Source organism: Trichoplusia ni, unplaced genomic scaffold (assembly GCF_003590095.1).
Source record: "Trichoplusia ni isolate ovarian cell line Hi5 unplaced genomic scaffold, tn1 tig00004080, whole genome shotgun sequence".
NCBI lineage: Eukaryota > Metazoa > Arthropoda > Insecta > Lepidoptera > Noctuidae > Trichoplusia > Trichoplusia ni.
Window position 1 is genome coordinate 1 of NW_020800505.1, and position 18,651 is coordinate 18,651.

Below are 18,651 nucleotides of genomic sequence, written 5' to 3' on the forward strand. Positions count from 1 at the left end.
ACCAGAAATGTATTCAGAAGGTCAGGTTTTAGAAGATGCACAATAGCCTCTTCACATAAACGGTCGCATAACTAAACTCGTTTGGACAGCAGCAACAAACATAACAGGATAACCACAAAAATATAAAACGTTCAGAGAGTTCAAGGTAAAGCTCACCTTCGACACAAAGGATATTTTTAAAGCAAATAAAAGGAACAGTTGTATTTATGACCAGATGAACTTTCATGAACATTTGCGAGTATTGTTATGAATCATGTATGACTATACTTGGGCAGAAATAATACTGAGCAATCTTTTTTGGTATGAAACGGATACAAGAACTTAAAAAAATCCAAGGATTCTGATTCTCGGTAAACCTTCTGTAAATATTTCATAGTGGCAACAGCATGAGTTGTATATAGAGAAATAAACACGTTTACACTTGCAATTTGTGTCAGTCCACTAGCATCGATGTATCGAGGTTGAATATCGTCGTTAAATAAATTGCGAGCATTTAACAACTGTTTGTTGTCTCCAATTAACTTTGTTGAAATTGAAACTGGGAAATTGAGTCGAGCAACGAACTGAACCACTTCCGATCCTACGAATATAATTAACGCGAAAGTTTTTAAGAATGAGGTTAATAATGATAACGTTTTCCTGTTTTAGGCTGAAAACTGACGATCTTTTAGTGAAATAGATACTTATAGACGTGCTTTTTGTTACATATCATCTGCAAGAACAATTTATTCTACTTGAAGATAATAATCATTCAAAATACAGACAAATGACAATCCATATACACAGACTAACCCATCACTAAATAAACGAATGTTAATATTATTGTCTCGTCAAGCAATAAACGATTGTTTAAAAAGTTTATTTTCTATAGCTGCAGACTGAATGGCGTCTGGGCCTTTGCTAAGCTTTCCTCGGTAAAAGTTGACCCACTCACAATATGTTTAGCTTCAATACTTGTGTACTATGTTCACAGTTTAGAGATTTAAAATTTAAACAATAGTCAGAGCTTTCTGGAAGTCACAACAGAGTTTTAATGAAATCCCTCTTCCACGTTCCATAGAGGTTAAAACATATAAAAATGCCATCCCCGAAGAAAATGTCAGGGCCAGCGAAATTCTATTGCCTGAGTATTTCTAAACAGATGAAAAACCTAATAGAAGTACAGTTAGTTTGTAAGCTTGCTGTGTTATCACTTTAGATAACCGCTGTCCATTTAGCTGATAAAGTTGTCGCATCTTTAGTATCCAAGATTAAACTTAGGGTTGGCCTGTGCCCTAACAGTGATTTCTATTCCGTAGAAATTATTCAGGCTTCGTAGCCCGGGCGCGGTACACACACAATTGATATCCATAACTTAACTTTAAGAGGTTCTGTATTTGTTTATGCTAAACGCTTTGTTTGTTTACTCTGAAAGTTCGCAAACAGGTTTCAATGATCTCTTGTTTCGAGATCGGGAGCGATGGAGCTATTCGTTTCCATAATCTGATGGCTTTTGAAACCGCAGAAGCTTGTTCATCATATTTTCCTCCCATTGTTATGTAAACTTCGTAAAAGTGAAATTGTATTTCAACATCCTCTTGTTTAGGTATTAATACTATTAATGTATTCTAATTTTCTGTTATTTTGCCATCACAGGTGATAGGTCGGTCATTTAGATTTGTCGTAGTGAAATCCACGTTACCATTTCGCGTGTTTTCTAAGCATTAACATTCTTTAATCCGTGATATATTAACCGGTGAGTTTTCGAAATTTGCTATAGCATTATGTGTTTTATATCATGGTTATGCTGATACCATGATATAGTGGTTTTCGAAGAAAATTAATTAATATCACAACTTTAAGTTAATATCTGTTTTATTTATAAGCTGCTAGCAGTTATGAGTAAGTAGACAATTTATGTCCAGTATACTTTTTAATAGGAGCTATTTTATGATTGGAAATTATATGAATTAAATTAGATCATGGAGAAGGCGAATCATTGAGAACTTATAAGTATAAACGAATGAATGAATGTCAGACACGCATGATTTACGTATCTAAATTTATCTTTGTTGTTGTATATTACTCACGTTTAGTCAAATCGGGCACCCTTAAACTCCTATAAGAGTGAATTTTGGTATCTGTACTATATGGTATTACAATTTAAAATTCTTGCTATTCTAAGGAGGCCATTTCTCTCGGGATTTCCATTGAAACAAAACTGACTTTCACCAATATTGTTACAAGCATGTATGAAAGGGCTATTGATAGGTAAGGGTCAACCCTAAGCGAACGCTATTGAAAACCAGTTTACATTGGATTGGAAAGCCGCCGGGATGTCGGTCAGTCGGCACAAGCTGATGGACCGTCCACCGCACTTCTACAAGTGCACGAGTATTCTAGAAATCGACTTTAAGAGGTCGGAATAGAGGTTAGTTAATATAGATATTGGTAAAGCTTCGTGGTTGAGTGTACGATATCTGACGCACGTGCTTATGGTAAATTATCACATGTGTCGCATTGAAACGTATTATGATTGCATTACAGATTACCTATAGGAAAGATGATCAAGTGATTTTTATTACTGCTCTTAATAGCTTTCAGAGTAAAACAGTAGGCAAGTGTTTGACACAGATTATAATACGAAATGACTTTGCTTAATATCAGCGGATTCATTTTATGTTTATTGAAATTATAAATAAGTGTTCACGCGCGAACGCACCCATAAGAAATACGGGGGGAGCGGGGCGCGGAGGACGGAACGCTGCGCGCCGACGCCATTGCGACCGCCGACCAGACCTTGTTCAACTCGCAAGCGAGCGAGCGCATTCCGCCCTTCTTTATTACATTTCCGTTTGTGTGTCAGTTTTTTTTTATTGTTTTTCTATACAAATTATACAAATTAATCCAAAATACAGTCCACCATTATTGAAGAGCACCCCTAACATTGGTCCTTCCACCGGTAAAGAAGAAGCGTTGCAATAACTTCAAGTAATAAGCGGCGGAGCCATAACCACGTGCGCGTCTATTGTGTCGTGGCATCATTTCGTCGAGCGAAGATTGAACAACTCTCCACTCATCACTGCAAACACGTGCGCCAATCTATTGCGCCGTGGCATTATCATTGTCGGTGACGAGTGAAATCTTGAAAATTGAACGAGCCTCCAGTGAAGACACGTGCGCTGATACATCGCGGCGTGGCATCATTCCTGGCACAACACAACCCGTGAAGATCTGAAGAGAGGACACAACGTGCCGCCGCTCTGGGGCCGCTGCATCGCTGCTCGAGATAGTCGGTAAAAACACGGACGTGTTGTGAGTTCGTTCCATTTTTTCCTTCATTCACACCTTGCATTAATTGCACTTTTCCTTTAAATTTAATTCATCCATTTTCCCTCTATTTGTGTTGGCACAAGCTATTCATTTTGCACGTGCTATATGCATTACTTCGCTTTGCTAAGCGTGGGGCGGTCGCCATTTTGAGTACACAGTTTTTCACGAAATTGGTTGTATTCAGTGCTTATTTTTCAACGAATATCGCATGTGGGACAGATAACGGCTAGCTAGCACGCATGCAATTAGCTGTTAAACCGCATAATCTAGGTGTGTGAGCGTTGGTGCCTATTTTTCATTGCCGATTTACATTCCGATATTATTAAGTACTTTATTGTTCGTTTTTCTATTGCACGATGGCTGATATACTCATAAGAAGGCGTGGTTCGATGAAGGCGAAGCTCACTAATTTCAGTAAATATCTCAGTGTTCTCGAAAGTAATGATGAGTTGTCTGACTTGCAAGTGCTTGACCTTGAAAGTCGACTTAGCAAATTTGAAAAACTATATGGTGAATTCGATACATTGCAGATCGAGATTGAGCTGTTATCCGATAATCCAGACGACGCTCATCCTGATCGCTTAAAATTTGAAGAAATTTACCACAACTTGATTGCCATGGCGCGGAAAGTCATCACTACTGAGCAGGGGCAACGACGGCAGGAGAAGACTTCTGGTTCCGTATCAGGCTCCGAGGTGACAGGTGGGACAAGGAATTTTATACGTTTGCCTAAAATTGACCTTACCCGTTTTGATGGCAGCTATCAGTGTTGGTTGGAATATAGGGACACTTTTTTTTCATTGATACATAATAATAACAGCATTGACAATATAAGTAAATTTCATTACCTGCGCGCTTCATTAATGGGACAGGCCAGTGAAATAATAAAAAATATAGACTTCAAACAGGAAAATTATAGTATAGCATGGAAATTATTATGTGAGCGGTATGACAACAGTCGGTTATTAATAAATAATCATGTCAAGGCACTATTTAATGCAGAGCCTATTGTCAGTGAGACCAGTGCTGCCTTACGCCGCCTGGTTGATGTCACAAATAAGAACATTCGGGCATTGACTTCATTGAATGAGCCGACTAGGGACACCCTAATTATCTATCTTATGTCATCAAAATTAGATGCTACTACCAGCAGGGACTGGGAAAAACACCGCAGCATCGTAGGCAACTCACCAACATTGCTTCAAATTTCCACATTTATTAATAATAAGGCCGATTTACTTGAAACTCTAGAAGAAAATAATAAATTTGATAACGTACAACCACCTAACAGTGTTAAATCTTAAAGTTTTATAGTAACCTCACAGAAGCAAGAAACCAAAGGTATTGAAAAAGACAAAAACAAAATTATTTGCCCGCTGTGTTCTCAAACTCATTATCTTTATTCCTGTGTAGATTAGAAGTTAACAATAGAAGTTTGAGTACAGAAAGCAAAAGAGTTTAAAGTATGTTTGAATTGCTTACGAGGTGGCCATATAGAAAAGCGTTGTAGATTCACACGTTGTAAATACTGTAAAAACCGTCATAATACCTTGTTACTTTTTGATCAACCTGAGACTCAAGTACAGGATCCCATGCCTAGTGTCTTCTCTAACAATGTGTCACTCTCAGCAGATTTACAGCCTACTTCTCAGACACATGTTTTACTTTCCACAGCTATGGTGAGGGTGGTGAACAATAAAGGAAAAAGGTGCAATGCTAGAATTCTTCTAGACAGTGGGAGTACAGCCAACTTCATCACTGAGAAGTTGAGCAGGAGCCTTGGATTGTCTCGACTTGGTACTACCTCCAGGGTAACAGGTATAAATAGTTTGACCAGTAACAGTACACATTCTTGCAACCTCACTATTGAATCTACATATGAACGTTATCATTTTAATATAAATTGTTTCATTCTACCTGAGATAACTAGGAGATTACCAGCATCTTATATAAATACTGAAAATATTCCAATTCCTTCAGGGTTATTTTTAGCGGATCCATCGTTTAATACTCCATCAGACATTGATATTTTCTTAGGAGCTGAGCTATTTTGGGATGTCATTCAGGCTAATCACATCAGTTTAGGAAAAACATTACCAAAGTTGTGTGAGAGTAAACTAGGGTGGTTAATCTCAGGTACTGTACCTGCTAGCCAGCATAAACAAGCACATGTTTGTAATTTTTCTAGTACTACCAGTCCTGATTTGAATAAGTTTTGGGAACTTGATACAATATCACCCAAGCAATGTCTTTCTGTAGAGGAACGTGCTTGTGAGGAGAGTTTAAAATTAAATACTATCTTCGGCTCAAATGGTCAGTTTATTGTTACCATGCCAGTTAAAGAAGATCCTAGCGTTCTAGGCGACTCATACGCATACGCATGCTGCTAAACGTAGATTTTTATCTTTAGAAAAACGCTTTCAACGTGATCCAATTTACAAAAGTATGTATACTGACTTTATGAATGAATATGAAACATTAGGTCACATGACTGAAATTACAAATTTACCAGTCAATAACAAAAATATTGTAAGTTATTTTATGCCACATCATGGGGTTTTACGGGAATCCAGTATAACTACAGAGTTGCGAACAGTTTTTGATGCATCAGCAAAGTCAAGCTCAGGTTTATCACTAAATGACATCCAATTTGTAGGTCCCACTGTACAGAACGATCTTCTCTCAATGTTAATGAGATTTAGGCAACATAAATATTTAATCAAAGGGATATCGAAAAAATGTATAGAGCGGTGGAATTAAATCCCAGTCAACGATCATTACAACGAATTCTATTTAGGAAAGACCCCTCAGAGCCTATCAAATTGTACACATTAAACACAGTCACATATGGAACGGCGTCGGCGCCATATCTTGCAACCAAGCGCCTTGTAAGTCTCGCAGAGGACACAGACAATCATCACGTCAAGAGTATTTTTCAACGGGATTTTTATGTAGACGATCTTTTATGCGGAACAGATACATTAGAGGGCGCGATAGAGCTTTGCCAGAACATAAAATCCATATTAACTTCAGCAAATTTTAATCTAAGGAAATTTCAGTCAAATAGTGCTCTTATTCTAAAAAAGATAGTAGATGTAAAGGATGATACTTGCCTTGATTTAGATTTGTCCAATAATTGCACATCAAAGACTTTAGGTTTATTATGGAATTGCAAATTAGATATTTTATCATTTTCCATTAATATTGACACTCACAAAGAAACAAAAAGAAACATATTATCTCTTATTAGCCAAATTTTTGACCCATTGGGGTTAATAGGTCCATGTGTTGTTGAAGCAAAAATTATAATGCAAAAATTGTGGGTCAATAAATGTTACTGGGATGATAAGGTTCCTCAGGAGATAGCAGATCAGTGGTCAAAATTTGTAGAAGCATTAAAGCATTTAAATCTTTGAATATTCCTAGATGGATCATATGTGAGAACTGTAAAATGAATGAAATACACATATTTACAGATATCAGTGAAAAGGCATATGGTGCATGTGTCTATATACGCAGCATTGATTGTAGTAATGCAGTAACGGTACGCCTACTAGCTTCTAAAAATCGAGTAGCCCCTGTCAAGCCAACAACAATGCCCAGGTTAGAACTATGTGGAGCATTGGTGGGTGCAAGATTGTGTACAAAGGTCAAAGAATCACTTACTATATCTGTTAGCAGATGTGTTTTTTGGTGTGATTCAACTATTATTTGATCTGGTTATCCGCACCATCGACACAACTCAAGCCTTTTGTCAGGCATCGTGTCAATGATATACAGGAAACCACCTATGTGCCAACATGAGACAATCCCGCGGATCTAGTTTCTCGAGGGGTGAAGGCTGACCAGCGACTCCAGTCTATGGTGGGCAGGCCCTTCATTTTTATTACAAGATGAAAGCCTGTGGCAAAAGCCGCCCAACGATATTGCAAAACAAGACTTGCCTGAACTAACTTGCTATGTAACTCAGTCCAACAATAGTGACATTCAACATCAAACCTTAATACAAAAATTAATTCACAAATATTCAGACTTCAACCGTTTGCAAAGAGTTGTGGCCTACATTAAAAGGTGCATTTATAATTTAAAAAATAAAAATAGCAAGTTGGTAGGGTGGCTGTCGAATCAGGAAATTCAGTCTTCTTTGAAATGTATTTTGCTTAACGCATAACTTGAAATATTTCCAGATGAATATTCTACCTTAAAATCAGGAAAATTCCTGCTCCACAAAAATCGTCTCATATCATTGTCACCTTTTTTAGACTCTGATGGCATCATTCGAGTTGGAGGCAGGTTAAATAATTCCCCTTACGATTACAACGTGAAACATCCTATACTCCTGTGCAGTAAGCATCATATAACTAAAATTTTGTTTCAAGCTGTTCACAAGAAGCTGTTACTCGCCGGGCCTCAGTTGCTCTTGGCAAACATTAGGCAAAACTTGGCCTTTGGGGGGAAGTAATTTGTCTAGGTTTACCGTTCAAAAATGCGTTGTGTGCTTTAGACATAATGCTCAAAATGTACAGCCAATAATGGGTCAACTTCCAAGCTCACGAAGTAATCTTGAATTTCCATTCTTAAATTCAAGTGTTGACTACGCAGGGCCAATACTGATAACTGACCGAAAGGGAAGGGGATGTAAACTTGTAAAGTCTTACATATGTATCTTTGTCTGCCTAGCCATTAAGGCTGTTTACCTGGAGCTTGTCACGGACCTTACCAAGGAAGCATACTTGGCCGCCTTAAACAGATTGATTGCGCGCCGTGGCAAGCTTCGCAGCATTTTGTCTGATAACGGAACAACTTTTGTCGGTTCTGATAATCAACTTCGTGCTTTCTTGCAGAACTCAAACCTTTCATATAACGTCGCGCAAGAAGGAATTGAATTCAACTTTGTGCCGGCCTACTCTCCTCATTTCAATGGCGTAGCTGAAGCCGCCGTGCGCTCCACGAAACACCATTTAAAGAGGCTACTCACTCTTACTCACTTCACATATGAAGAAATGGCTACTTGTCTAACCCAAATAGAGCCGATTCTCAATTCCCGACCACTTATTCCCTGCTCTCCTGATCCACTTGATTTTTGTGTCCTTACACCTTCCCACTTTCTAATTGGAAGATCACTCACGTCCGTTCCGCATCTACAGATGACTGACAGCGGAAACATTAGTCGACTCGAGCGATTCCAAAGGGTGGAATATATAAAGCAGCACTTTTGGAAAAGGTTTCACACTGAGTATATTTATTTGCTGCAGCAAAAAACTAAGTGGTCGACGACAACAGGAGACATCGAGGTGGGCAGCCTTGTCCTGGAAAAGGATAAGGCGCTCCCACCTCTCTGCTGGTTACTGGGTCGCGTCGTACAAACGTACCCGGTGTCCGACGGCGTTGCAAGAGTTGCCGAGTTAAAAACTAAGAAGGAGACAATGCGGCGAGCCTTCAACAACATCTGCCCGCTGCCACTCTCTTGAAGAACCCTTCAACCCGGGGAGCATGTTCACGCGCTGTTATATCCCACCATTCTATGCAGCAATTGCTGTACAAGCATTATTCACTTTTTCACGGTTTATTCCGCTGAAATGTAATCCGATGATGCAATTTACTCATATTAAATTAACTTAATTCCATATTGTAATTCATTCAGTTAGTTAGATTCTGGACGCTGTCGCGAGACCATATATTGGCAATTCGTTGTGATTTAAAATTCTAAGTGTATGTGACTGCCTAATTGTTAAACTAATAAATGTGTGTGTGTAACTCGTAGTTTTTTGTAAAAGACACAAAGGGTGTGCCGCCTAACAATTGGTGTCAGAAGTGGGATACTAGCAAAAGTTCTAACGACAAGAAGTCTAATAGGCGCTGGTATCCGAATCAAGGCCACACCCGTGTCCTGATCGACAATAAGACTTGGCCTAAGGCTAAGCCTGCGTCAGAACTACTGGACGATGGTCAGCCTCAGCTCATCAGCAGCTTGAGCCCGCTCCAACACACCGGACGACGGTCAGTCTCAACTCAGCAGCAGTTTGAGCCCGCTCCAACACATCGGACGACGGTCAGCCTCAGCTCACCAGCAGCTTGAGCCCGCTCCAGCAGTCACCACCGTTCCAGATCCGGGTCTAACTCACCTCATCTTCTTCTTCTACTTCTTCTACATCTTCGTGCCAGACACCACGATGAAGCTCGTGTTCGCGCTAATGTGAGTGTTCTGTGCATTTCTAATTAAAAATCCAAAGTGCTAATTTTAAGAAAAGTGCTATTTCTAATTCAAACTTAAAGTAAAATCTATTTTTAATTATACTAAATTTTGTAGTCCAGCCTAACCTAATCTTATTTAAAATTTAATTACAAATATTTTAGCATGTCAGTAAAATCCGAGAAAATGTCTGATAAAATCACGCTGTCCTTCCTTACGAAATTCATCAAATCCTACAATGGCGACGTCGAATCACTGCCTGCATTCCTCACGAACTGTGATAATGATATGAGCCTCGCAAGCAGTGACCAACGCTCAGTACTATGTAAATTCATATTTTCTCAATTAGAGGGAAAAGCGCAGATCGCCTGCAGCCTTAAAACCTTTTCTGATTGGGAAGAGTTCAAAACATTCCTAAAATCCACTTTCGGCGAAAAGAAACACGCCACTCATTTGTTATCCGATTTACGTAATTGTAGGCAGCAGTCAAAATACGCCCTCCGCGTTGAATCTATCCTTACGAAAATCCAATCGGACATCCAATATAGCTGCAAAAATCCTCTCGAATTACCAGGCAGAATAGCTGCCATGGAGGAAGTAGCATTAAATTCATTTTTATTAGGGTTAAACAATTCTATTTCAACTATTGTTAGGTGCAGAAATCCAAGTTCCCTCAGTGATGCTGTTCAGTACGCTACTGATGAGGAGAAACTCTTTAATTTATCTCACAGTCAATCAAGGCCGCAAAAACAATGCACCATTTGTAATAAAATCGGTCACAATTCTAGCGAGTGTTTTAGAAATAAGAAACATTCACAACCTTCATTTCACGTAAATCCTAACCCTAATTCACATTCCATTCCATTAGACAGTTTAATCAGTGCTGAAATTCCAAGTCCGATTGCAGATCGCGTGCTATACGACAGTGTTAAAACCCATATGATACATGGTCCATGTGGTGCATTTAACGGGAATCCTACTTGCATGCAAGACGGTCGTTGCACTAAAAGATATCCAAAATGCTTAGTGGATGAAACTGTAACAGGACATGATGGATACCCATTATATCGTCGTCGTTGAAGAGACAATGGTGGTTTTACTGTTGAAAAACGAGTGTCTAGACAACAGGTAACTTTAGATAATAGGTGGGGCGTTCCGTATTCGCCTGTGTTGTCTAGAACATTTCAAACTCACATAAATGTTGAAATGTGTAATAGTGTAGAGTCAATAAAATATATTTGTAAGTACATTAATAAGGGCAGTGACCACGCTACATTTGCGTTGAGAAATGAACATAATGAAATTACTAGATTTCAGTCAGGCAGATATATTAGTTCTTCAGAAGCTGTGTGGCGGATCTTAAGTTTCAACATTCACGAAAGATATCCACCTGTGACTTATCTAGATGTTCATCTTGAAGGCGGTCAACTTATATATTGGCAACGCCGAAAATGTTACAGAACGATTAGAGAACCCTACACAAACAACTTTATTAGCATTCTTTCGACTTTGCCAAACTGATGATTTTGCAAAATCTCTTTTGTATGAGGAAGTTCCATCGTATTATACCTACAATAAGCAACGAGGTGTCTAATCGGAGACGCCGTGGCAGGCTGTAGGTGGCGAGTCAGGTATTTTCACAGAACATGTTCTTGGTAGAGTGTATACCGTTCATCCTAACAACGCTGAGTGTTTCTATTTGCGATTATTGTTACACACAGTGCGAGGACCAACCTCATTCATAGATTTAGAAAAGCTTGCCAAGCGCGTCATTTGCTTGAAAATGATCAGCATTGGGATGACGCTTTAGCAGAATCCTGTATTAGTGATAATCCACGATGGTTACGCCATTTATTTGTAACATTACTAACATTTTGTAATTTGTCAGATGCTATAACAATTATGGGAAAAATATAAAGAACAGCAGTAGGCGGTAAATTACTATGTGAATATGGTTTGCCAAATTGCCAACACCAACCTCAGTCGGAGACGTTACTAAAAGGGAATATTCCGCAGAGATTGGTTACAACCCAATGGAACTGCTGACGACACTAGAAAGCGGTGTCCCAATGATGACTGCAGAACAACGTTCAGTCTATGATCGCATGTGCGAGAGTGTTCAAAATAATTTGGGGACAATATGGTTACTAAATTAATATTAGCTTCCGTTCGAAACCAGGGTAAAATTGCTCTTGCCGTTGCTTCATTAGGGATAGCTGCAACATTGCTACCAGGAGGTAAAACTGCTCACACTATGTTTAAAATACCAATTGATTTAGATCGCACGGAAAGTCCAACCTGTAGTATTTCAAGCAATAGCGACAAAGCTAAGGTATTACGCGAGTGTAATTTAATCATATGGGATGAGTGTACGATGGCCCATCGAAAAGGAGTAGAAGCGGTAGACAGAACTTTAAGGGATATAAAACAAAATGATCGACCAATGGGCGGTATCACGGTTTTATTTTGTGGTGATTTCCGACAAACCTTACCGGTAATACTACGGGGAACCCGAGCTGATGAGGTTAGGGCTTGCCTGAAAAGCTCTTATTTGTGGCGTGATATACAATCGATGCATTTAACTATAAACATGCGAGTGAGAACTGGAGATAATCCAGATAATAGTCAATTTTCTAATACATTATTAAAGATTGGTGGAGGTACCTATCCACAACTACACCAAGGAAAACTTATTTTGACGCCTGAATTATGTTGTATAGTTCAATCTCAAACACATCTGATATCGTCGGTTTACGGTGACAAATATATTAAATAGGGACAATACTTGGCTCAGCGAAAGATCCATTTTAACTCCTCGCAATGATCAGGCATTTGAGATTAATAACAAAATACTGTCAAATCTACAGGGGGAAAGCAAAGTTTATAGATCAATAAATAGAATGGTCGATGAACAAGAAGCCACTAATTACCTACCCGATAGAATTCTTAAATTCTTTAAATATGCCCGGACTTCCTTCTCATGAAGTTTGTTTAAAAATTGGCATTCCGATTATTCTACTCCGAAATTTAAGACCACCACAACTTTGCAATGGAACTCGACTGAAAGTAACCCAGTTGCAACAAAATATAATCGACGCTCAAATTGTAACAGGTTGTGGTGCAGGAGAAACCGTCTTTATCCCCAGAATACCCATTATACCAAATAATTTTCCGTTCCAATTTAAAAGAACGCAATTCCCGGTATCGGTGTGTTATGCAATGACAACTAATAAAGCTCAAGGGCAGACTCTTCGTGTTGCCGGAGTAGATCTCGGTGTCAGTTGTTTCTCGCATGGTCAGTTATACGTTGCTCTTTCCCGGGTTAGCAGTTCTAGAAATCTTTATGTTCACGTGCCGGACGCAACAACTTCCAATATAGTTTAAGCCTCATGTAAATGTGATCTAAACAATATTACCAATACATTAACTTAATAACAGAAGGAGTCACACGCTAACAGATTCGCGGACACAGCTATCTTTTCTGCCGAAAGTCGCTATTACACGCGAACGAAGTCGCGGGCAAAAGCTAGTACTAATATATAAAGCTGAAGAGTTTGTTTGTTTGTTTGTTTGAACGCGCTAATCTCAGGAACTACTGGTCCAAATTGAAAAAATATTTTTGTATTGAATAGACCATTCATCAAGGAAGGCTTTAGGCTATAAACCATCACGCTGCGACTAATAGGAGCGAAGATACAATGGAAAATGTAAAAAAAACAGGGCAGGTATGAATCATAACCTATATCTTCTACCCACGGGGACGAAGTCGCGGGCAACAGCTATATTTAATATACCGTTAATTAAAAATACAAATCTATACTAATATATAAAGCTGAAGAGTTTGTTTGTTTGTTTGTTTGAACGCGCTAATCTCAGGAACTACTGGTCCAAATTGAAAAAATATTTTTGTGTTGAATAGACCATTCATCAAGGAAGGCTTTAGGCTATAAACCATCACGCTGCGACTAATAGGAGCGAAGATACAATGGAAAATGTAAAAAAAAACAGGGCAGGTATGAATCATAACTTATATCTTCTACCCACGGGGACGAAGTCGCGGGCAACAGCTATATTTAATATACCGTTAATTAAAAATACAAAATGCCACCTAAAAAACGACCATCTTTATCTCGAAATTCGAGAGATGCTAAGAGGATGAGAAATGCGCGTTCTCAAGAATCAGCAGAGGAAAGAGCACATCGATTAAACTCTATGAGAGTTAGTGCCTCAACTTCTCGAGCCAATGCAAGCTCTCCAGAGAGAGAGATGCGATTAGCAGCTGACAGAGCGAGACGAGCTACATCACGTGCGTCTCAAAGCTTTTCTCAACGAGAACTTAGGCTTACTATTGACCGAGAACAACATGTGTTATCCCGAGAAGCTGAAACTGCTTCACAACGAGAAAAACGGCTCACAGCTGACCGACAACGTCATACATTGTCTCGTGAGTCAGAAACCTTCACTGAAAGGGAACTACGGCTTACAGCTGATCGCGAACATCATATTTTATCTCGAGAATTGACAAATGATAGGGTGCACCATAATATTATTCGATCTCTTGAAGATGAACATGAGCATGTACAACGAATAGAGTCGGTACGTGAACATTACAATTCTTTCAAACAAGATCGATTAATAAGTTTGTCTAATGAAAGATTAAGAATCGAAAATATTCGGTCTCTTGAAACGGACGAACAGCGAGAGGCCTGTCTTGCCTCAGACAGATTTCGACATAGTCTTAATAACTTAGATTTACACATAGATGATCAATCTAGAATTTCGGTGGCGTGGTCCGACAAATATAAAAGTGGGTTTGCTTATAACCTCGCAATTGATTACAGATCATCTTCTTTAATGGGCAATAGTATGTGTTCTTTGTAATGCTTCAAAGTGGAGTAAGGAGTCGGCTGGTTTCTGTTGTTCTGGAGGCAAAATAAATTTGCCTTCTTTCGCAGACCCGCCGGAACCATTGAAATCACTACTTTTAGGGGAACATGAGCAATCTAAACAGTTCTTAGACAATATTCGCACTTATAATAGTGCGTTTCAAATGACATCCTTTGGTGCTAAACAAATCTCAAAAGGTCCTTTCATGCCTACTTTTAAGGTACAAGGTCATGTTTACCATTTGATAGGATCCCTTTTGCCTGAAGACCAACCTAAGTTTCTTCGAATATATTTCGTATCCGACTACAACGAACAGTCGAATATAAGAAATCAATATTTCCCGAATTTAATACTGAACTAATTTCACAACTTCAAGACATGTTGCATCAGGTTAATTCATATGTATGCAGTTTTAAATCGGCACTAGAAGCTCTTCCTCGATATGATGATAGCAATTATAAAATTGTTATAAATGCCGATAGGCGTCCAACTCAGGAACATCCTAGGCGTTATAATGCTCCATCCACAAATGAAGTTGCTGTGGTATTGGTCGACCAAGAATGTGATAGGCGTGATATTGTTATCCGGTCCAGAGACAATCGTTTGCAACGTATTTACGAAACCTACAGGGCTTATGACAGTTTGCAATATCGTCTGATATGTTGTCGAGGGGAAGATGGTTATTATACCAAACTGATCCGCATACAGGTGCACCTAATTATAATAAAAAGATTTCATGCCTTCAATTTTATTGTTACCACTTGCAAGTGAGGCGGAATAGGTTTGTATACTTTCAACGTTTTCGTGGCTTCTTCAATCAGTTTATTGTTGACATGTACGCAAAAATTGAAACCGAAAGGTTGTATTGCTAATAGGACTACGGCTAGTAGTATCGGCCCATGAGCAAGTATGATAGGTGATATGGCCGTTAGTTATTTTACCCTCTTTTTTACTGATGGTCCACGGTACATGCACGAACGTACTCAAGATGCTTTTTGTTACGTAAGAAAATATGGACGTCCCGACTTATTTATTACAGTAATACCAATCCTAAGTGGGATGAAATCACTCGGGACTTCTGAGGGTCAACACCGCATGAACGCCATGATTCATCGCAAGAGTTTTTCATTTAAAATTAAAATTAATGATAGATCTATTACCAAAGATAACATTTTTGGAGAAGTATTGTGTTATATGTATAGTGTTGAATGGCAAAAACGCGGCTTACCTCACGCACATATCCTGCTATGGTTAAAAGATGAGGTTCGACCTAATGATGTAGACAGTTTAATCAGTGCTGAAATTCCAAGTCCGATTGCAGATCGCGTGCTATACGACATTGTTAAAACCATATGATACATGGTCCATGTGGTGCATTTAACGGGAATCCTACTTGCATGCAAGACGGTCGTTGCACTAAAAGATATCCAAAATGCTTAGTGGATGAAACTGTAACGGGACATGATGGATACCCATTATATCGTCGTCGTTGAGAGACAATGGTGGTTTTACTGTTGAAAAACGAGTGTCTAGACAACAGGTAACTTTAGATAATAGGTGGGGCGTTCCGTATTCGCCTGTGTTGTCTAGAACATTTCAAACTCACATAAATGTTGAAATGTGTAATAGTGTAGAGTCAATAAAATATATTTGAGTACATTAATAAAGGGCAGTGACCACGCTACATTTGCGTTGAGAAATGAACATATGAAATTACTAGATTTCAGTCAGGCAGATATATTAGTTCTTCAGAAGCTGTGGGGGATCTTAAGTTACATCACGAAGTATCACCTGTGACTCATCTAGATGTTCATCTTGAAGGCGGTCAACGTATATATTTCAACGCCGAAAATGTTACAGAACGATTAGAGAACCCTACAACTTTATTAGCATTCTTTCGACTTTGCCAAACTGATGATTTTGCAAAATCTCTTTTGTATGAGGAAGTTCCATCGTATTATACCTACAATAAGCAACGAGGTGTCTTTAATCGGAGACGCCGTGGCAGGCCTGTAGGTGGCGAGTCAGGTATTTTCAACAGAACATGTTCTTGGTAGAGTGTATACCGTTCATCCTAACAACGCTGAGTGTTTCTATTTGCGATTATTGTTACACACAGTGCGAGGACCAACCTCATTTATAGATTTTAGAAAAGCTTGCCAAGCGCGTCATTTGCTTGAAAATGATCAGCATTGGGATGACGCTTTAGCAGAATCCTGTATTAGTGATAATCCACGATGGTTACCCATTTATTTGTACATTACTAACATTTTGTAATTTGTCAGATGCTATCTTTGGGAAAAATAAAGAAAAACTTGAGAAATTTCTTAGGAATATATCTCACATGATGAAGGCACAACTAATGATAACGTCCGTGATCTTGCTATAAATCAGTGTTTATTGTTTAGGATGACTAACAGCAGTAGGCGGTAAATTACTATGTGAATATGGTTTGCCAAAATTGCCAACACCAACCTCAGTCGGAGACGTTACTAAAGGGAATATTCCGCAGAGATTGGTTACAACCCAATGGAACTGCTGACGACATTAGAAAGCGGTGTCCCAATGATGACTGCAGAACAACGTTCAGTCTATGATCGCATGTGCGAGAGTGTTCAAAATAATTTGGGGACAATATGGTTACTAAATTAATATTAGCTTCCGTTCGAAACCAGGGTAAAATTGCTCTTGCCGTGGCTTCATTAGGGATAGCTGCAACATTGCTACCAGGAGGTAAAACTGCTCACACTATGTTTAAAATACCAATTGATTTAGATCGCACGGAAAGTCCAACCTGTAGTATTTCAAGCAATAGCGACAAAGCTAAGGTATTACGCGAGTGTAATTTAATCATATGGGATGAGTGTACGATGGCCCATCGAAAAGGAGTAGAAGCGGTAGACAGAACTTTAAGGGATATAAAACAAAATGATCGACCAATGGGCGGTATCACGGTTTTATTTTGTGGTGATTTCCGACAAACCTTACCGGTAATACTACGGGGAACCCGAGCTGATGAGGTTAGGGCTTGCCTGAAAAGCTCTTATTTGTGGCGTGATATACAATCGATGCATTTAACTATAAACATGCGAGTGAGAACTGGAGATAATCCAGATAATAGTCAATTTTCTAATACATTATTAAAGATTGGTGGAGGTACCTATCCACAACTACACCAAGGAAAACTTATTTTGACGCCTGAATTATGTTGTATAGTTCAATCTCAAACACATCTGATATCGTCGGTTTACGGTGACAAATATATTAAATAGGGACAATACTTGGCTCAGCGAAAGATCCATTTTAACTCCTCGCAATGATCAGGCATTTGAGATTAATAACAAAATACTGTCAAATCTACAGGGGGAAAGCAAAGTTTATAGATCAATAAATAGAATGGTCGATGAACAAGAAGCCACTAATTACCTACCCGATAGAATTCTTAAATTCTTTAAATATGCCCGGACTTCCTTCTCATGAAATTTGTTTAAAAATTGGCATTCCGATTATTCTACTCCGAAATTTAAGACCACCACAACTTTGCAATGGAACTCGACTGAAAGTAACCCAGTTGCAACAAAATATAATCGACGCTCAAATTGTAACAGGTTGTGGTGCAGGAGAAACCGTCTTTATCCCCAGAATACCCATTATACCAAATAATTTTCCGTTCCAATTTAAAAGAACGCAATTCCCGGTATCGGTGTGTTATGCAATGACAACTAATAAAGCTCAAGGGCAGACTCTTCGTGTTGCCGGAGTAGATCTCGGTGTCAGTTGTTTCTCGCATGGTCAGTTATACGTTGCTCTTTCCCGGGTTAGCAGTTCTAGAAAGCTTTATGTTCACGTGCCGGACGCAACAACTTCCAATATAGTTTAAGCCTCATGTAAATGTGATCTAAACAATATTACCAATACATTAACTTAATAACAGAAGGAGTCACACGCTAACAGATTCGCGGACACAGCTATCTTTTCTGCCGAAAGTCGCTATTACACGCGAACGAAGTCGCGGGCAAAAGCTAGTTACTAATATATAAAGCTGAAGAGTTTGTTTGTTTGTTTGTTTGAACGCGCTAATCTCAGGAACTACTGGTCCAAATTGAAAAATTCTTTTTGTGTTGAATAGACCATTCATCGAGGAAGGCTTTAGGCCTATAAACCATCACGATGCGACTAATAGGACCGAGGATACAATGGAAAAATGTGAAAAAAAGCAGGGCAGATAAAAATCATAACTTATATCTTCTACCCACGGG

General features: G+C 38.9%; 1 protein-coding gene across 1 annotated transcript; it reads left to right on the forward strand.

Annotated features, from left to right (window-relative positions):
* Nucleotides 1-7,163: 7,163 nt before the first annotated feature.
* Nucleotides 7,164-8,814, forward strand: LOC113508192. The gene has a single exon (XM_026891148.1). It carries the CDS (start codon nucleotides 7,845-7,847, stop codon nucleotides 8,781-8,783), a length of 939 nt encoding a protein of 312 aa, XP_026746949.1. The 5' UTR covers nucleotides 7,164-7,844; the 3' UTR covers nucleotides 8,784-8,814.
* The last annotated feature ends 9,837 nt before the right edge of the window (nucleotides 8,815-18,651 follow it).